A 20,403-nucleotide genomic window follows, 5' to 3' on the forward strand; every position below is an offset into this window, starting at 1 on the left:
CTTGTTATCTTTGAATGTAAGAATAGTTTTTTTAATTGTAACTATTTCATTTAGATTATAAATTTTAGAGCTCCAAGCAAATTAATTATTGAAATGCTGTAAGAAACATTTCAACTTTTTAAAGGTTCTTTTTTGAAGAGTACATTTGGCAGGAATGAATTGATTTTAACTTTTTCTTTACATTCATGTTTTTTTGGTTTTTTGGTTTTTTTTGTGTGGTATGTGGGCCTCTCACTGTTGTGGCCTCTTCCGTTGCGGATCACAGGCTCCGGACGCGCAGGCTCAGTGGCCATGGCTCACGGGCCCAGCCGCTCCGCGGCATGTGGGATCTTCCCGGACCGGGGCATGAACCCGTGTCCCCTGCATCGGCAGGCGGACTCTCAACCACCGTGCCGCCAGGGAAGCCCTACATTCATGTTTAATGGGGCAACTTTGGAAACAGTCTTGTTATATCAACTCTTACTACTAGTGTTTAACATTTTGGAGGTACTAGCTGATACAGTTAGACAATAGAAAGATATGAGAGGTTTGAAAGAAGGGAAGGAGAATGCTCATTATTTGCAAATGAAATGCTTATATATGAGGAAATCCCAAGAAAATCAACTGGGGGAAAAATATTACTAATAAGAAAATTCAGTAAGGTAGTTGGAAGCAAAATTAATATACGAAACCTATAGTCCTATATACAAACAGTAGCCATTTAGAAAACATGGTGAGAGAAAATAATGCACTAACTGTGAAATCAAAAAAGATTTTAAAATTTTAAAAAAAGATAAAATAACTAGGAATAAACTTACCAAAAAATGTGAAAGAGCTATGTAAAGAAAATTTAAACATGCTACAAAGAAGAGTAAAAGAAGACTTAAATAGAAAATATGTATCCCATTCTTTTTCGTTATTTATTTATTTATTTATTGAGGTATAGTTGATTTACAATGTTATATTAGTTTCCGGTGTACAGCATAGCAATTCAAAATTTTTATAGATAATATTCCATTTAAAGTTATTATAAAATATTGGCTATATTCCCTGTGCTATATAATATATCCAAAAGGATAAGCTAAAAAGCTTATTTATTTTATACATAATAGTTTGTATCTCTTAATCCCCCACCCCTGTTTTGCCCTACCCCCTCCCCTCTTCCCACTGGTAACCACTAGTTTGTTCTTTATATTTCTGAGTCTCTTTCTGTTTTGTTATATTTATTCATTTTATTTACTTATTTTTATTTTATTTTTTAGATTCCGCGTGTAAGTGATAGCATACAGTATTTGTCTTTCTCTCTCTGACTTACCTCACTAACCATAATACCCTCTAGGTTCATTCAAGTTGTTGCAAATGGCAACATTTAGAAAAACACATAGAAAAATATATCCTATTCTTAGAAATGAATTTTTGTTATAAAGATGTCAGTTCCTCCCTGAATTATCTATAGTTTTGAAGCATTCAATATAAAATATCAGTAAGATGTTTGGGTGGACCAAATAGAACTGATTCTAAAGCCATATGGAAAAGCAAAAGTCTTGAAAAACAAAAGTGGTAAAGTCTAATTCAATCAGATATAACATTATAATGCTATGGGAATTAAAAGTGTGATACTAATTCATGAATAGATATCTATTAAACAGAGAGATAGATCCAGTATATATGGGAATTTAGTGTATTATAAAGGTGGAGAAAAGGAGATTTAATAAATGTACTGGCAAAGGGCATGAATACCAGGAGGTGAGAATTACTGAGAACCATCTTGGAGACTTCCTATCACATGGTGAATCTCATTGTATAGGTATTTGCTGTATCATCTTTTTAACTTCTCTGCATATGTGAAAATTTCCAGAAAAAATTTATAAACTCAACAATATGAAAAGTAAAAAAATAAATATTTCAGTGTCAAAGGACAAATGATAAACTGAGAAAAAGTTTGAAACAATATGACAGAGCTAATTTCCTTAATATTCAAAGAGTTCTTATAAATCAATAAGATCCCAGTAAAAAGATGAACAAGGACATGAGCAGACAGTGTACAGAAAAAGATACACAGATGGCTTTTAACATATGAAAATACATGCAACCTTTCATACTAAAAGAAATACAAATTGAAATATGATTTTCTATTTTTCATTTGTCAGATGGTCAAAGATCAGAAGTTTGATATATACTGTGTGGAAGAGGATGTGGCAGTTTTTATTAGAATGAATGACCAGTAGTACTAGTTCTAGGCATATATTCTATAAACATACTTATTCATATGCACTACAGAGTATGTATAATGAAAATGTTGTATCATTTATAGTAGCAAAAGATTGTAAACATCCTGAATGTTCATTAATAGAGAACTGGTTAAATAAACTGTGGAATTTATTCCTGAAAATGGAATACTCTGCAACTGTTAGAATGAGGTATATCTGTGTGTCTTCACATGGAATAATCAGTCTTTAGATATATTAAAAACATCAAGCTGTAGAGCAGTAGGTATAGATAGTAGATAGAATGCTACTGTTTAATTGTGTGTCTACTTGTGTATAAGTACATATGCATTCTTATATGGTCTATGCTCATGTTTTTTGCCTTTGGGAAGTAGAAATAGGATTTAGTGATTGGAGGGAGACTTTCTTTTCAATGTATGACCTTTTGTGTCATGTAAACTTTTTTTTTTTTTTTTTTTTTTTTGCGGTACGCGGGCCTCTCACTGCTGTGGCCTCTCCCGTTGTGGAGCACAGGCTCCGGACGTGCAGGCCCAGTGGCCATGGCTCACGGGCCCAGCCTCTCCGCGGCATGTGGGATCCTCCCGGACCGGGGCACGAACCCGCGTCCCCTGCATCGGCAGGCGGACTCTCAACCACTGCGCCACCAGGGAAGCCCTGTGTCATGTAAACTTTTAAGGGTACATTCTGCACTAAAGTGATAGTTGGGAAATCCAGTATGTATTTCTTCTTTGCTTATGAAATAATCTAATTAATTAAAAAAAATTTAAACATAGTTTTACTATTCATAAATAATACATTTTTCTTTGTTTTTTGATAAGCATGGAAAGAATATGTCAGTTTTATTTTCTACTAATCTGTTTTTTGGAAGTATATGTAAGAAGATAAGTTTCCTTTTCCAAAGATATTCAAAGTATTTTGGCTCTGTTTCTCTCCTGCCAGCAAATAAGATGAACTTTTAGATCCAAAGGGCTTATATTCCTTAAGAAATAGTGTTAAAAATATTAATGACTATAAGTTCTCTGTCTTTCAGTGCAAGCAATAATGATCATCTCCCATTCTTTTTTTTTTTTTTTTTTTTTTTTGTGGTACGCGGGCCTCTCACTGTTGTAGCCTTTCCCATCGCGGAGCACAGGCTCAGCGGCCAAGGCTCACGGGCCCAGCCGCTCCGTGGCATGTGGGATCTTCCCAGACCGGGGCACGAATCCGTGTCCCCTGCATCGGCAGGCGGACTCTCAACCACTGCGCCACAGGGAAGCCCCATCACCCATTCTTTATCAAAATTTTAAGTAGCTTTCTGAGTTTTGTTAGTTGCCAATTAAAATACAAATTTGCTTTTATGTTTTTTAGTCTTATTTAGATGAATTTTCTGCTTTTTTTCTCTTTAAACTTAATTTAGTGTAAACTTTTGTTTAAATCATTTATCTTTCCTAATAGTTACTAGCAGTTCCTGTGGAAAAATCTGTTAAGCTATATAGAAGAGAAACTTGGAGTAATCAATTTGATCTTTCAGATAATTTCATCTCTCAGGTAGGTTTTGTAAGTGATACTTTCAGTAGGCTAATGGGAATAGTTAATGCATACTTTTCTTTAATACAATTACAGCTAAATATTGTTGGAAATGGAGAACAACTCCGGACTGCTGTGCATGTGTCCACCTTTTACCCCTCAGCCTTTCTTCACTTAGTGAATAACTAGTAGATAAGTCTTTGCTAGGTCCTATCTGACCTTTCTCCTTTGTGAAATTTGGTAAGAAAAATCTTTTAATTTATAAGAAGTCAAATTTAACCCTAGCATAGTATTAGAATAGGTAATTCTCACATTATTAGTAATATTTATTGTTAAGTGAGTTTCACTGAGACTTGTGACTATGGACACTGGAGTTTTAGAGCAGGAAAGGTTGTTAGTCTGTGTTTCTTTCTCTCTCTCTCTCCCTCCCCCCGCCCCCTTCTCTCATGTATACCCATTTTGCAGTTAGGAAACAGAGACCCAGTAGGTCAGCAATGGCTTAGTACGATTCACTTCACTTCCTAGTTCTCTTCATCTTGATGGTGACTGCTAAGAGGATAACTTGTGTTGTCTTTCTTTCTAGGATAAAAACATTTTTTAGCTTTTGCTTTTAAAATTGTGCTAGTGTAATTTTCTTGTGATAAAGTAAAAGCTGCTATTACTTTGATTGTTGAATATTATTGAAAAAGAAAGTTAAAAAGTAAGCAAACTTTGTCTTGCTGTTTATGTATCAGATTTAATTAGAAATTGCATACAATAAGGGTTATAAAAATTTGAATTTGGTAATAAAATGAGTTTTTAGTTTTAAATTATATGAAATTATTATTTATTTATTGTTTTTCTTTACTAGACCCTAAATATAGTAACCTGGTCTCCTTGTGGACAATATTTAGCTGCAGGGAGTATTAATGGTTTAATTATAGTTTGGAATGTGGAAACCAAAGATTGCATGGAAAGGTATGATTCAGTAAATCTTTTGTCTCTTTTTTGCTTATTTCTATTAGATGTTTGTTTTTTTTATTATTAAACATTTCACATCTGCAATCATTAGATTGTTAAAATGCAGACATATAGCTATGTTTATCAAAACTTTTTCTAACTAAAATTTACCTAAAGAAATGTATAGCTTATATTTTCCTTGACAGTGTTTTAAGAATTCACTTTTTAATTTTTAGGGTGAAACATGAGAAAGGTTATGCAATTTGTGGCCTGTCATGGCATCCTACTTGTGGTCAAATAGCTTATACTGATGCAGAAGGAAATCTGGGAGTCCTGGAGAATGTTTGTGACCCCAGTGGAAAGATGTCAAGCAGTAAGGTAATAAGTAATAGGGTAGAACAGTTTCTTCAAAGTCTTTCTGTGGTCATATGAATATGGGAAATACCACAAACTACATTACTTTCTTTGAAAATTATAATTTATGTTATTAGATGTTCAGTAATGCTCTATCACAAAGAACGTTTAAACTTGTTTAACCTAATGTTTCCCAAATACGTTTTACTAAGGAACTTCTTTCCCTCCGTATAATATCCATTAATATTTCATGGCTTTCCAAGGAATACCTTTGTGAAAAACTAATTTTTTAGTATCCTGGTGTTCTGGGTGTTTTTAGTTAAATAAATGTTTTATAGATGAAAATTAGTTAATAACTGTAACTTAGTTTAGCCTAAGTTTTTCTGTCATGAATTCCCTTAACTCTTAGAGCTAACTATATACTTCTTATGCTTAGCTGCACAGCCTGACTGAACTGCTTTAAACAGGCTGCCTTGTTTTATATTTCCTTGTTTTTGTTCATTATTTCCCCTGAGGTGCCACTTAGCTTGCCTGAGTCCTCAAAGATTCAGATCCAGGGACACTGGGTACAATTGAGTGGTGTTGGGTGAAGGAGGAATACTGTACTGAAAAGGATTAAATGAAAATGTATATACTTGAACGTTGAAATTCCCAGCTCACTTTTCATACTTGGCTCCCAGAGTGTTGTCAGCCAGTCTTATGTTTTTCAGGCAGGAGATTGGAAGATCTTTGGGGAATCCGTGTAAGAAAAAACCAAAAGAGAGAAATTCTTTATTTTATTTTATTTTTATTTTATTTTTATTGAAGTATAGTGATTCATAATTTTTAAAGGATTTATAGCTATTTATAGCTATTATAAAATATTGGCTGTATTCCCTGTTGTACATATCTTTGTAGCTTATTTTATACAGTATAGCTTGTGCCTTTTAATCCCCTACCCATATATTGCCCCTCTCCCCGCCCCTCTCCCCACTAGTTTGTTCTCTGTATCTGTAAGTCTGTTTCTTTTCGTTATACTCACTAGTTTGTTATATTTTTTATATTCCACATGTAAGTGATATCATATAGTATTTGTCTTTCTCTGTTTGACTTATTTCTCTTAGCATAATACCTTAAGCTCCAAGTCCACCCATGTTGTTGCAAATGGCAAAATTTCATTCTTTTTTTATGGCTGAGTAGTATTCCAGTATCTATCTATCTGTCTATCTATATCACATCTTCTTTATCCATTCAGCTGTTGATGGACACTTAGGTTGGTTCTATAACTTGACAACTGTAAATAATGCTGCTATGAACATTGGGGTGCATGTATCTTTTCCAGCTAGTGTATTTGGTTTTTTTCGGATGTACACCCAGGAGTGGAATTGATGGGTCATATGGTAGTTCCATTTTTAGTTTTTTGAGAACCCTCCATACTGTTTTCCACAGTGGCTACACCAATTTACATTCCCACCAACAGTGTAGGAGGGTTCCCTTTTCTCTACATCCTTGCCAATATTTGTTATTTGTGTTCCTTTTGATAATAGCCATTCTGACAGGTGTGAGGTGATATCTCATTGTGGTTTTGATTTGCATTTCCCTGATGATTAGCAATGTTGAGCATCTTTTTGTGTGCCTGTTGGCCATCTGCATTTCCTCTTTGCAAAAATGTCTATTCAGCTTTTCTGCCCCCCCCCTTTTTTTTTTTTTGCGGTACGCGGGCCTCTCACTGTTGTGGCCTCTCCCGTTGTGGAGCACAGGCTCCGGATGCGCAGGCTCCGTGCCATGGCGCACGGGCCCAGCTTCTCCGCGGCATGTGGGATCTTCCCGGACCGGGGTACGAACCCGTGTCCCCTGCATCAGCAGGCGGACTCTCAACCACTGCGCCACCAGGGAAGCCCTCTCCCCATTTCTTAATTGAGTTGTTTGTTTTTTTGATGTTGAGTTGTATGAGCTGTTTATGTATTTCAGATATTAACCCCTTATCGGTCATATCATTTGCAAATATTTTCTCCTATTCAGTAAGTTGTCCTTTTGTTTTGTCAAAGGTTTTCTTTGCTATGCAAAAGCTTTTTGGTTTAATTAGGTTTCATTTATTTATTTTTGCTTTTATTTCCTTTACTTTAGGGTTCAGCTATGAATAGCATTTACATGGTCATAATAAATCTAAATACTGTAAATTGATCCAAGCAAAATGAGAATATATCTATATTGGGTGGACAGGAGTAGGAGAATGGTGTATATGCATACAAGGGAAGTAGTGGTGGTTGAAAAATGGCACCAAATCCTCATCTTTCTTAACAGAAAGAAGTTAGTAACATCATTAAATAGGTAATTAAAACTTAAAAATCAAAATATTTCACTGGAATATGATTTACAAGTGTGGAGGAAAGTATCAAAAGAAACAGTTGAGAGCAGAGAAGTAAGTCGGAGGCTGTGCAGAGGATTGTTTTCATTTTTATGTTAAATCTTATAACTGACTAATTTATATGCATGTCTAACGTTGATAAAAAAGAAAATTAAATTAAGAAACAATTTTTAGTTCAACAACAATGTCCTGTTGTATAGCACAGGGAACTATATTCAGTAACCTGTGATAAACCATAATGGGAAAGGATATGAAAAAGAATACATATGCATATAACTGAATCAACAGAAATTAATACAACACTGTAAATCAACTGCGCGTCCGGAGCCTGTGCTCCGCAATGGGAGAGGCCACAGCAGTGAGAGGCCTGCGTACTGCCAAAAAAAAAAAAAAAAAAAAAAATTAAAAAGATTTTAGTTTAAAGGTCACCCCTTTCTTATAAAACCTTAACCCTTCTATCCAGAATTGCCCACTCTCTCCTTTTTGCTTTTACTCCTCATAGTACATGTTTCTGTTACAACACCTCTCACCGTAAGTTAAAACCCTCATTTTTGATAAGAAAGTCCGAAAAAAGTTCGCGCAGACTCAGCGGCCATGGCTCACGGGCCCAGCCGCTCCGCGGCATGTGGGATCTTCCCAGACCGGGGCACAAATCCGGGTCCCCTGCATCAGCAGGCAGACTCTCAACCACTGCGCCACCAGGGAAGCCCCCTCCCGAAAAAAGGTTTTGACCAACTTGAGTACATAAGCTTTTAGGACTATGGATAAAATAGTTAAATATCTTCTTATAGCATTTATCAATAGTTATTAATTTAATTATTCAAATCATTTGTTTAAACATATGAATTTAGAAGTATTTTTTCTGTTCTCTCATTTCTTTAAATGTCAACTTTCCAGAACACAGTTATATGCACTTCCATCTAAAAGATTTGTGATATAGTCCCTTTTGAATCCATTAATGGTGTTCTCATTAGACTTTTATACCCAACTATAAGTTTCCATTGACTTAACATTGTTCAGTTTTTATTCATTCTGTAGGAATAATTGTGATCCTTACAATGTATCTGCTTACTATTCACTTTTTAAAGTGATCTCAAAAATTGTTTACAGTGACATTCAGTACTTGCAATGATATGTTCATGTTCCTAGGAATCAATGATTAATGTTGGATTTATTTGCCACTTTTGTTTTTCTTTTGGTTCTATTTGTTTACTTCTGTAAGCATCAAAAAATAACCCAAAGACAAGCTTTAACTGAGATCATTTAAAGTAAACATCTTACCTAAGCAGTATCTTGTTCAAAATAAAAGTAAGTGAGAGAATATCTTATAATGAGAGACTTTGTAAGTACTCATAGGTGACTTCTTTTCTGGAGAATGATTGTGAGGAATAAAATTTTGCTTTATATTTGGGTATACACATGTATTTCTTTACATGTCTGTCTTATACTTCCACCTTATCCGTAGACTATAGGCATTTAAAGTAAGGACTAGGTCTTATATAAATATAATACAATCCTCATAAACATATTTGTTAATTATTTTTACCAAGGCACTTGCTTACTTGGTAGAGTTTATAGGCGCATATTAAAAGATTGCCTTTTGAGTACTTGTGTTTATCTAAGTAGTTCACTAATACTTTCTAATTTGTATTAATTTGTTCAAGGTATCTAGCAGAGTAGAAAAGGATTATAATGATCTTTTTGATGGAGAAGATACAAGTAGTGCTGGTGATTTTCTAAATGACAATGCAGTCGAAACCCGCTCTTTTTCAAAACGGATTATAAATGATGAGGAAGATGATGATGACCTCATGCTGGCTTCAGGTCGTCCTAGACAGCGAAGTCATATCCTAGAAGATGATGAAAACTCAGTTGGTATGAATTGACTTTGTGAATGTGATGATCCATCTTACTGATCAATATTTTCAATTTTTTATTAAAACTATTATTTAAAGTCAGTACTGGATTGGTAGAATGTAGCTATAGCATTAAATACGTATGTTGAAAAAGGTTTCAAAACAATGATCTAAGCTTCTGCTTTAGCAAACTAGAAGAAGAGGAAATTAAACCCCAAGCGAGCAAAAGGAAGGAAATGATAAAGAACAGAATTCAATGAAATTGACAACCAAAAGCTATAGAAAAGTCAGTAAAACCGAAAGCTTATTCTTTGAAAAGATCAATAAAACTGATAAATCTCTATCCTGATTGATCAAGAAAGACACAAATGACTAATATAAGAAATGAAAGGGGTATCATCACCGTGTATCCCATAGACCTTCACTATCCAATATGATAGCCACTAGCCACTTATGGCTTTTGAGCACTTAAAATGTGGCTAGTTCAAATTGAGGTGTGTTTTAAGTATAAAATGCAACCAGATTTTGAAGACAGTACAAAAAAGAGAATGTAAAATATCTTGGTCGTTTTTTACATTGAGTACATGTTGAAATTATATTTTAAATGCAGTATATTATTACAATTAATTATACTTGTTTCTTTTTACTATTTATGGCTACTAGAAAATTTTAAGTTACATATGTAACTCACATTATATTTCTGTAAGATAGCACTGCTATTAATAACAAAAATTTAATAGGTGAATATTATGAACAACTTTGTGTCCATAAATTCAACAACTTAGATAAAATAGATAAATTCTTTGAAAGACACAAACTACCAAGCTAACTCAAGAAATAGGTAAGCTGGCCACAACTTAAAGATCCCACAAGTGGCAACTAAGACCCGGTGCAGCCAATTAAATAAATAAATAAATATTAAAAATTTTTAAACAAAAAGAAATAAGTAACCTGAATAGTTTGGTATCTGTTAAAGATACTGGGATTGTAATGAAAAACCTTTAAATAAAGTGACTGTTATAACTTATATGCTAAAATTAACACATTTGAACATTACCAAGTGAAATGCCAGTGTACAGTGGTAAGTTGTGCTGCATTTAAAGCATATAGGGTTTATAGGATAGCACTCCTCAAATGTTTGGTTTCAGGAGCTCATTACATTCCTAAAATTTTTTGAGGACCCCAAAGAAAATTGTTTGTGGAGTTCTATTTATTGTTATTTACTATGTTAGAAATTAAAACTGAGAAATTTTAAAAATATTCATTTTAAAGTAACATTAATAAACTCATTATATGAAAATAACATTTTTTATGAAAATAAAACAACTCTAGAAAAATGATATTATTTTACCATTTTGCAGATCTTAGCATAGAAGACAGCTGGATTCTTTCATGTGCCTCAGGATTCAGTCTACTGCCATATATTTGTTTTTGTTTGAAGTATGTGAAAAAAATTTAGCCTCACACAATATGTAGTTTGAAAAAGGAGAAGTATTTTAATAGCCTATTGAAAGAATTGCGGATATTCTTCTTCGATGTTGCACCAAAACGCAACAAATGATAATTTCTTAAAGATTACTTGCAATGTGGAATCTGAAAACTTTTCGGTGAACTTTTCAACTCTATTATTACATTAAAATCCATTGGTCTAACTTGAATGGATCTTTTACCATGTTTGATTTTTTCACATATGCATTGTTAATTTGGAAAATACTGTTTCCTGAGCTTTGCAGACCTTCCTAATATTGACACGTTATCCAGAATAATATTTGTTAGTATCATTGCCAATCTCATCAGAAGTTTTTAAATATTACAAAGCAGTCAAGCTCATGGTGGCAGATACAGGTTTTTCACTATTCTGATTTTCACTTGAAAGCTCCAGTTTTATCATTGACCACAAATTCTGTCAGTTATTTTTCTTAAATGACCAGCTCACTTCATTTTTAAGAAAATGTTTGCCACATACTTGATAAACCATAGTTTATCTGGTATTTCCAATAAAAATGGTGTTACATGAAAAAATTAGCTAGTTCAGCTTACAACTCAACTGCAGAATTGCTTTTTTTTTTGAGACAACCATCACAGTTCTTTTTTTTTTTTTTTTTTAATTTTTTGGCCACACTACACAGCATGTTTTTTTAAAAAATTTTTTGACCGTGCTGCACAGCATGTGGGATCTAGTTCCCTGACCAGGGATCAAACCTACAACCCCTGCATTGGAAGCACAGAGTCTTAACCACTGGACCACCAGGGAAATCCCCCATCACAATTCTTTATGCACACTTCCCATTTTAACACAGAGAACATTTTTTAAAAATCTATGCAAAGATCAAGATTTAATAAAATTAATATTTTTACTATTTTTACTGCAATTGGTTAACAGTATACTGACTACTAATACAGATTGGTTCCACTGCTTTGATTCATGCTAAGGTACCAGCAGTTATACCCTCCATTGCTTTTGAATGATCACTGCAGATGTTAACACAGTGAAAGAGGCAAATAGTATTAAAATGTTAGTATTACTAAATATGAATGGACAAGGTTATTAGATTTCGTAATGCTTTTCTTTTTCAAGGTAATAGGTATTTATGATTCTCTAATTATAATCCTTTGTTTTCTAGATGTTACAATGATAAAAACTGGTTCTGGTTTTCTCAAAGAAGAGGAGGAGGATGATCAGGCAGGCAGCATTCACAATCTACCAGTTGTAACATCCCAAAGGCCATTTTATGATGGTCCTATGCCAACGCCCCGGCAAAAGCCATTCCAGTCAGGTTCTACACCCTTGCATCTCACTCACAGATTCATGGTAAGCCTTTCATCTACATGTAACTTTAAAATAGTTTTATCTCACTTTTAAGCATTTTATCTCACTGTAGTTAATTTTGTGTGGTAAAAACCTTGGTTAACTGGCCTGGAACACTTTGATTGATTATAATTTTGTGCTTGATTTATTTTATGGTTAACTCACAGTTTTAATCTTATTTCAACCTTATTATTGAATGTTGTGTTAAATAAAATTCTGCTTTGCAAAATGACATATAATGAACATAATAAATGTGACTGTATATCTTGTAGTACCTCTTGGCTATACTTCCAAACTTTACTTCTCATATTAGTTTTTATATAGGAGATTGTACTGATTCCAGCACACTAGTTAGAAGGTGTTTTTTAGAAAGCAACCACTGGTATAGTATACTATTAGAAGGTGATAAGTGCTATGAAAAAAAAAGCTATCTGCCCCTTTTCCCCATGCCAATGGAATATATTCTCCAGAAGCACAGAGATTTTTCTGTTTTGTTTACTGATAGCACTTAGAACAAGGTATGGCACAATAGGCATTCAATATATATTTATGGATGAATGACTATATTAACTTTTTGTCTTAAGTTTGAGAGCTAAAAAAGTTTAATATTTTTATTTGTTGATTATTTGAGGTTTTCCACTGAGGACTTTGACAGTTGTCCTTCTTAAATTGTATGGTCCTGGCATAAATTTGTAGATAAATATTAAAGGTGATGTTTTATTAAAAAAAAAACAACAACCTTTTTATTGCCATCAGTAATCATCATCAAGTAATAGATCTTAATTTTTCTAATATTGTCAAATACTTTATAGTTGTATTTGTGGTAGGGGAAAGGAAACACTAGGGCCTACCCTGCGTAGTGTGAGCCTGTAGTGTACATGAGTGGAAGACAGGTTTTCCAAATGGTATCAATTTATGCTGCATTTTTTTTTTTAATTCCTGTTTTGTGTGTGTGTGTGTGTGTGTGTGTGTGTTTAATTATTTTTATTTAGTTTTGGCTGTGTTGGGTCTTCGCTGCTGCGAGCAGGCTTTCTCTAGATGCAGCGAGCGGGGGCTATTCTTTTGTTGCAACGCACAGGCTTCTCACTGCGGTGGCTTCTCTTGTTGCAGAGCACAGGCTCTAGGCGTGCGGGCTCAGTAGTTGCAGCACATGAGCCCTAGAGCATTTGGGCTTCAGTAGTTGCCACGCGTGGGCTCAGTAGTTGCAGTGCACGGGCTTTAGGGCTCATGGGCTTCAGTAGTTGTGGCACGTGGGCTCAGTAGTTGTGACTTGCGGGCTCTAGAATGCAGGCTCAGTAGTTGTGGCACACGGGCTTAGTTGCTCCATGGCACGTGGGATCTTCCCAGACCAGGGATCGAACCCGTGTCCCCTGCATTGGCAGGCGGATTCTTAACCACTGAGCCACGAGGGAAGTCCTATGCTGCCTTAAAATGTATATATTTATGCCATAACTATAAACCAGTTAGTTGGACCAAAAGAAATATGCAGTCATATTTGTAAGTAAATACATTTTTGAAATGTTTTGTTTGATGAATTTAATGGTTCAGTTGTCCAAAGGTGAATTGTAAAGTATTTTTTTATGACAGTAATATAATTTTTTAAAATATTAGGTAAAATATTCCATTTGCTAATAAATAAGTATATATGTACCTTCTTCTCATGAGGAAGAGAATAATTAGTAATTGTTGCTCCGATGTTACTACTGTTACCTGAAACTATTTAGAGGTAAGTAAGCTGTGGTTGCTCCCATAACTTAATCCCTGATACAGACTACATTATTTGTTAATTTGTACTATTTTAGTCTGTTGATTCTAAGAACTTTACTCTTTCTCAGACTTGTATTTAACCTTACATGTTTGTAGGTGTGGAACTCTATTGGAATTATTCGCTGCTATAATGATGAGCAAGACAATGCCATAGATGTGGAGTTCCATGATACCTCCATACACCATGCAACACACTTAGCAAACACTTTGAATTATACAGTAGCGGATCTTTCCCATGAAGCTGTTTTGTTGGCATGTGAAAGCACTGATGAACTAGCAAGGTAAATTCAAGATTATTAGGAAGAATTTGTTACTGTTGAACTGTTGTACTAAAATGTTGAAATTCAGTACAGAAAGTTTGTAAGACAAAAAACAAAATTATGTCTTTTATAGTATGGAATTTCAGAAGGAAGAGTTTAGTACAAATAGCAGCACACCCGTAATACCTCAGAACATATGTCTGTTTTTGCTTATTTGTCCCCTTCTTACATAAGAGTAATAAACGGATTAATTGTAAACAAGCAAGCTTAAGTAGTACAGAATTTTTAGAAAATGAAAATTCCCCCCAGAATTCTACTCTCAGATATAACTACTGTTAACAATTTACAGTTAATCTAATCCCAGCCTTGGACAACTACTGATGTGGGTTTTGTCACTATAGATTAGATTTGAAACTTCTCTTTTAAAAAAAAAAAGGAAAAACACACTAAAAATGTTATTAGTACTATTTGTCATTTTGACTTTTTAACTTGAAAACCTTTAACTTAGATATATTGGTTGCTAGGTAGGTAGGTAGATATAGAGACAAGAAAATTATGATGGAAAAGCAGTGGATGCAGAATCTGTATTTTTTTTAAAGAAGAAAAAATATTTTATTCAGCTTTGTTATTTCAGCCAGTTTGCCCTGTTAATTTTTTCAGCTGATCATAGTGCTTATACACTTGATCATAGATTTTACTAACTCCCAGGTGATTTGAAATTAAAATCCTTCTGACTGGATACGTTAGTTCCTCGCTGCTCAAATTATGGTCCACAAACTAGGGGCGTGGGTCACGTGGGAGCATGTTGAAAACACAGAATCACAGACCCAAACCCAGACCTTCTGAGTCAGAATCTGCATTTTAACAAGATCCTCAGGTGATAGAGTATGCATTAAAGCCTGAGAAACACCAAATTGGGTCATTTTAATATTTTAATTGGTTTCCTAATTTACACATTGTAAAATCAACTCAATACTTTATTATTGAATTAAATCAGTTTACTAAAATAATCACTGTTGACTCAGTGTCTCTAACTCAGAATATCTTACATAATTAGAACATTTATTTCCATGGCAATTTTTTTAAATTGAAGTATAGTTGTTTTACAATGTTATGTTAGTTTCTGCTGTATAGCAAAGTGATTTAGCTATACATATGTATACATTCTTCTTTATATTCTTTTCCATTATGGTTTATCACAGGATATTGAATATAGTTTCCTGTGCTATACAGTTGGACCTCAGTGTTTATCCAATTCTGTGTATAATAGTTTGCATCTACTAACCCCAGACTCCCAATCCATCCCCTCACATCCCACTTCCCCCTTGGCTCCATGTGCAATTTTGATTTCAGATTGTTAAGATTGTTATGGTTTCCTGATTGATCATTGTTCTTCTCTTTGTTTTCCTAGATATATTATTTCAGAGTCATATACAATGTTATCCTTTTATTTATTTTATTTTATTTTTTAAATATTTTATTGAAGTGTAGTTGATTTACAATATTATGTTAATTACTGCTGTACAGCTAAGTGATTCAGTTATATATATTCTTTTTCATATTCTTTTCCATTATGGTTTATCACTGGATATTGAATATAGGTTCCTCTGCTATACAGTAGGACCTTGTTGTTTATCCATCCTATATATTCTAGTTTGCATCTGTTAATCCCAAACTCCCAATCCTTCCCTCCCCCACCCACCCTCCCGCTTGGCAACCACAAGTCCGTTCTCTATGTTTGTGAGTCTGTTTCTGTTTCTTGGATATGTTCATTTGTGTTGTATTTTAGATTCCACATATAAGTGATATCATATGATATTTGTCTTTCTCTTTCTGATTTACTTCAATTAACATGATAATGTCTAGGTCCACCCCCCCACCCTTTTTTTTTTCCGGCTGAGCTGCGTGGCTTGGGGGATCTTAGTTCCCTGACCAGGAATTGACCCGCATCCTCAGTAGTGAAAATGCGGAATCTTAACCACTGGACCGCTAGGGAATTCCCATCCCCCTTTATTTTATTTTTATTTATTTATTTATTTTGACGGCACTGGGTCTTCGTTGCGGCATGCGGGATCTTTTAGTTGCAGCACGCGGACTTCTTAGTTGTGGCATGCATGCCGGATCTAGTTACCTAACCAGGGGTGGAACCCAAGCCCCCTGCTTTGGGATTGCGGAGTCTTACCCACTGGACCACCACGGAAGTCCCTCATCTCTCTTTATTTTAAATTTGAATTTTAAATTACTGTTTAGGAAGTCAGTACTGCCTCTGATTCTAAATACTATGGTATCTACGTTTTGAAGCTTAAGTTTCATAATAACTTGCATGTATGTAAATATGCAAAGAAAAAAGACTGGAAACACAAATCAGATTGTTAGCAGTGGTTGGTAATCTTGCTGGTGGGATTATGATTTTTTTTTTCTTTTTCTCTTTGTTCTCCCATATTGAATTTTCTTTTTTGCAAAGAGAGGACTCTTGCCTAACATTTTGATGCTTCCTTCCTTTTTAAAAATTTGGTTGTGATTTTTGTGTGTATTTGCAGCCTAGGATCACACTCTGCTGATTTTATCCTGCTTTTTTTCATTTAACATTATATTGTGAGCATTTTCCTGTATCTTTAAATATTCTTCAGTAACATGACTATTAATGGTTTTAACATAGTTCATTTTAAGGATATTTCATAATTACTTTCTTAAAGCCATTTTTGTATTATTTGTGTGTAATAGAAAAATAAACTATTTGATTGTTACTGGGTGTAATGATTAGTTATATATATGTATAAAATATCAAATGTGAAAGTTTGATTGTTTCTGTCTTGTTTTAATTTTTAGCAAGCTTCATTGCCTGCACTTTAGTTCGTGGGATTCAAGCAAAGAGTGGATAGTAGACATGCCTCAGAATGAAAATATTGAAGCCATATGTCTTGGTCAGGGATGGGCTGCTGCTGCCACTAGCGCCTTGCTCCTTCGCTTGTTTACCATTGGAGGTGTTCAGAAAGAGGTCTTCAGTCTCCCTGGGCCTGTTGTGTCAGTGGCAGGACATGGAGAACAGCTTGTCATTGTTTATCACAGAGGTAGATTTTTTCTACTATTTTATAGTTTTACCATGACCTGAAGTAAAATGGAAATTACTTAAGCTTTTTTTCTCTCTGTTTTGGATTGTATCTCCTTTTGCATTTATTTTAGTATTTGAATCAGTATAATCTTTGTACAGAATTTTGTTGTATTCACTAATAGCAATGAAAATGAAAACATTTTATTTATAGAAAAATTGTACTATAGAAAGAATTCTAAGGTAGAGTTTGGTTAATTGCTTCCATGTCTATATCTTATAAGAATTATCAGAGTTTAAATGCCTCAAAAAATAAACTAACTCCTTGTGTGAAGTACCAGAGCAACTTTGAATGTGACTTAAAAAGTTGTTGCCTCCTTTTCCTCACTTCATATTCTGTCCTCAGTCCCCATCGCTGTGCTAAGGCTGGTTTTATTAAGGTTAGCGATGATCTTTTTATGCTTATTTATTTAAATAATTCCACCAGAAATACTTTCTTCTCTTGGCTTCTGTGATGTCACTTGCCCATTTTTTTTTCCTTAGGAGCTGATAACTCTTTCAGCTCCTTTGCTGGCTCCTATTCCTGTGCCCCCCTCTTAGCTGGAGTACTCCAGGGCGCAGTCACAGCCCCCTTCTCTTCCTTTCACTAGGTCAGGAGCTATTAGTCTTTCGACTGCTTAGCCCTAGTGAGAAATATATTCTATGTTGCTGTTCTATACATACCTGCAGATATAACTAGAATGAAAGTCTCATGGACAATATTTACTCTTTGATTTCATTTTTCTTTAAATTCTGGTTGTAACTCTGGATTGATTTCATGACTCAAAGGTCAAAAAATGCAGTTTGAGAAACTACTTTGGGATATCTCATTAACACCCATGGCTTTAATACATCTATATGTTCATGACTTCTAAATTAATATCACCAGCCCTACCCGCTCCTTGTGTCTCCAGACTTACATATCCAATTGCCGACTTGAAATCTCTATGTAGAGTTTTGATATTTATCTCATACTTAACTTGGTCACAATAAAGCCTCTGGGCTTTCTTTTTCCCTCCAAACTTGCTTCTTAGTTTTTCCATTTCAGTAAACGGCATACTATCAATCTAGCTACTCAAGCCAGAAATGTTAAGAGTTATCCTTTCTTTCCCTCACATCCCCACATTTCTGACTTTGTCAGCAAAGTCATTATCACGTCAGTTCACACAACGCATTGCACATCTGTCTCTTTTTATCTCCACTAAAACCCCAGTGCAACCCAGACATCATCTCTTGGACTGTTGGAATAACCTCCTAACTAGCTTTTCAGCTTCAATTCTTGCCTGCCACAATCCATTCTCCACATAGCAACCTAGGTGATTTAAAAACAAATCCAATCACTTCCCTCTTCTGCTCAGAATCCTCTGATGTCTTCCTATTGCTTTAGAATAAAAATCAAACTTGTTATCCCAGGTGGCAAGGTCCTACATGATCTGACCTTTGCCTGCCTCTTCAGCCTCATCTCTTACCACTTTTTTTCTTGTTACTGGTTCTGGCCCTACTGGCTTCTTTGTGTTCTTCAAACTCACCAAGCTTGTTCTCAACTTAGGCCCTTTTCATTAGCTTTTCCCTGTCTACTGTAGTGCCCCTCCCCCTATCGTTTGGATGGCTGACTCCAACTTGCAAATCATATCTCGGTTTAAATTTCACTTTCTCAAAAGGCCACTTTTGTCTGTCCAATCTAAAGTAGCCACTCAGTCTGACACTCTGTATCACATTAGTATTTTCATCTTTGATCATGACACTTAGTATTTTCTTTCTTTTTATATTAGTTTTTCCTCTCCTACCTGAATATGAGTTTCATGAGAACGCTGACTTTGTCTTGTTTACCATTGTAACCTCAGTACCTGGTACAAAGTAAGCTCTCTTTAAATACGTCTTGAGTGAATGAATTACCACTTAAAAACACCTTATATAAATAGTCCACGTAACATACTATTCTGCTTCTAATCCCTGAATGGTGCCTCAGGTAAGTGGATTATCTATAAAAAGTACTGCTAATTTAGGAGTTTATCACAAAATAAAATTCAATTCAGAGAAAATAATTTAAACTACATCATAGCTAAAAAACCTTTGATACCTGATTTATATTTACATTTTCTCACTAGGTACAGGATTTGATGGGGATCAGTGCCTTGGAGTTCAACTGCTGGAGCTGGGCAAAAAGAAAAAACAAATTTTACATGGTGATCCTCTTCCTCTTACAAGGAAATCCTACCTTGTATGGCTTGGCTTTTCAGCTGAAGGCAAGATAAATTCATTTATATTAAAGTCATTTCTCAAGAAGAAAATTGCTTCAATATTTATTCCTAATTAATTTGCTTAAAGATAAATTGTCTATATTTTATGTTTAAATTTATTTATTTTAATATATTGGCAGAGCTGGAAACTGGAATTTCCAGGTGAGGTAGCCACTGTTTTATGTACAAGATCTCTTCATCAGAATTCTGATTAGAAAACTTACAAAGAGGGAAATAAATATTTCTGAAAGTTTATTAGCTAGCAAAAAGGAGATACAAATCAGTGTTCAAGTTTTGGCTTTTTTAGCGGATTCTACGTGAAAATCAGGAATTTTCTACTGATTTCCACTATAGTAACCACTAACCACATGTGGCTATATATAGAGCACTTGAAAAGTGGCTAATTTGAGTTGAGATGTGCTATAACAATAAAATACTCTCCAAGTTTTGAAGGCTTAGTATGAAATTTAAAAAATGTAAAAATTTTCAATAATTCTTTTATATTAATTACATGTTAAAATGATAATATTTTGGATATATTCGATTTAATAAAATATATTATTAACTTCACTTTTTTTCCCCCTTTTGTCATGTGCCAGGAGGAAATTAAAAATTACATTTGTGGCCCACATGATATTTCTGTTGAACAGTGTGCTGTTGTAGACTCACTTAACAGTGGGTTATGACAGATGATTTGAAGGACACTGAGGAGTACCTTATTTTAAGGCACTTGTTAACCCTGTCTTCTGGCTTAAATATTTCTATTATTGGAGATTCATGCCCTTTAATTACATCATTGGAAACTCCAGTTTGTCTTTAAAAAAACCCAACCATTTCTGGATGTGTTTTCTATTGGGATATTAATTAGTCACTTATGCTTTAATAATGTGACCATTAATAACTTCCATTCATATAGCTTTATTTTTTTCTCCCAGTTACCAATCAGATCTAGACCCTGAGGAAACTGCTGTTTGCAGAGTAAGAGGGGTGTGAAGTCGTAGATAAAAAAAGGATAATTAGGGAATTTGCC

The 20,403-nt window shown here is 34.5% G+C and overlaps 1 protein-coding gene across 1 annotated transcript in view; it reads left to right on the forward strand.

The window, feature by feature from the left end:
• Positions 1–20,403, forward strand: part of WDHD1 (WD repeat and HMG-box DNA binding protein 1) — a gene marked incomplete at its 3' end in the record, with an annotated part of 55,892 nt that overhangs the window by 12,954 nt on the left and 22,535 nt on the right. Inside the window, exons 8-15 of the mRNA XM_082647066.1 lie at positions 3,642–3,734; positions 4,564–4,670; positions 4,889–5,030; positions 9,018–9,228; positions 11,834–12,021; positions 13,882–14,066; positions 16,875–17,116; positions 19,242–19,379. Of these exons, the coding sequence (XP_082503192.1) occupies positions 3,642–3,734; positions 4,564–4,670; positions 4,889–5,030; positions 9,018–9,228; positions 11,834–12,021; positions 13,882–14,066; positions 16,875–17,116; positions 19,242–19,379 (1,306 nt within the window). The remainder of the gene's footprint in view (positions 1–3,641; positions 3,735–4,563; positions 4,671–4,888; positions 5,031–9,017; positions 9,229–11,833; positions 12,022–13,881; positions 14,067–16,874; positions 17,117–19,241; positions 19,380–20,403) is intronic.

Source organism: Grampus griseus (genome assembly GCF_964374135.1).
Source record: "Grampus griseus genome assembly, chromosome: 2".
Classification (NCBI taxonomy): domain Eukaryota; kingdom Metazoa; phylum Chordata; class Mammalia; order Artiodactyla; family Delphinidae; genus Grampus; species Grampus griseus.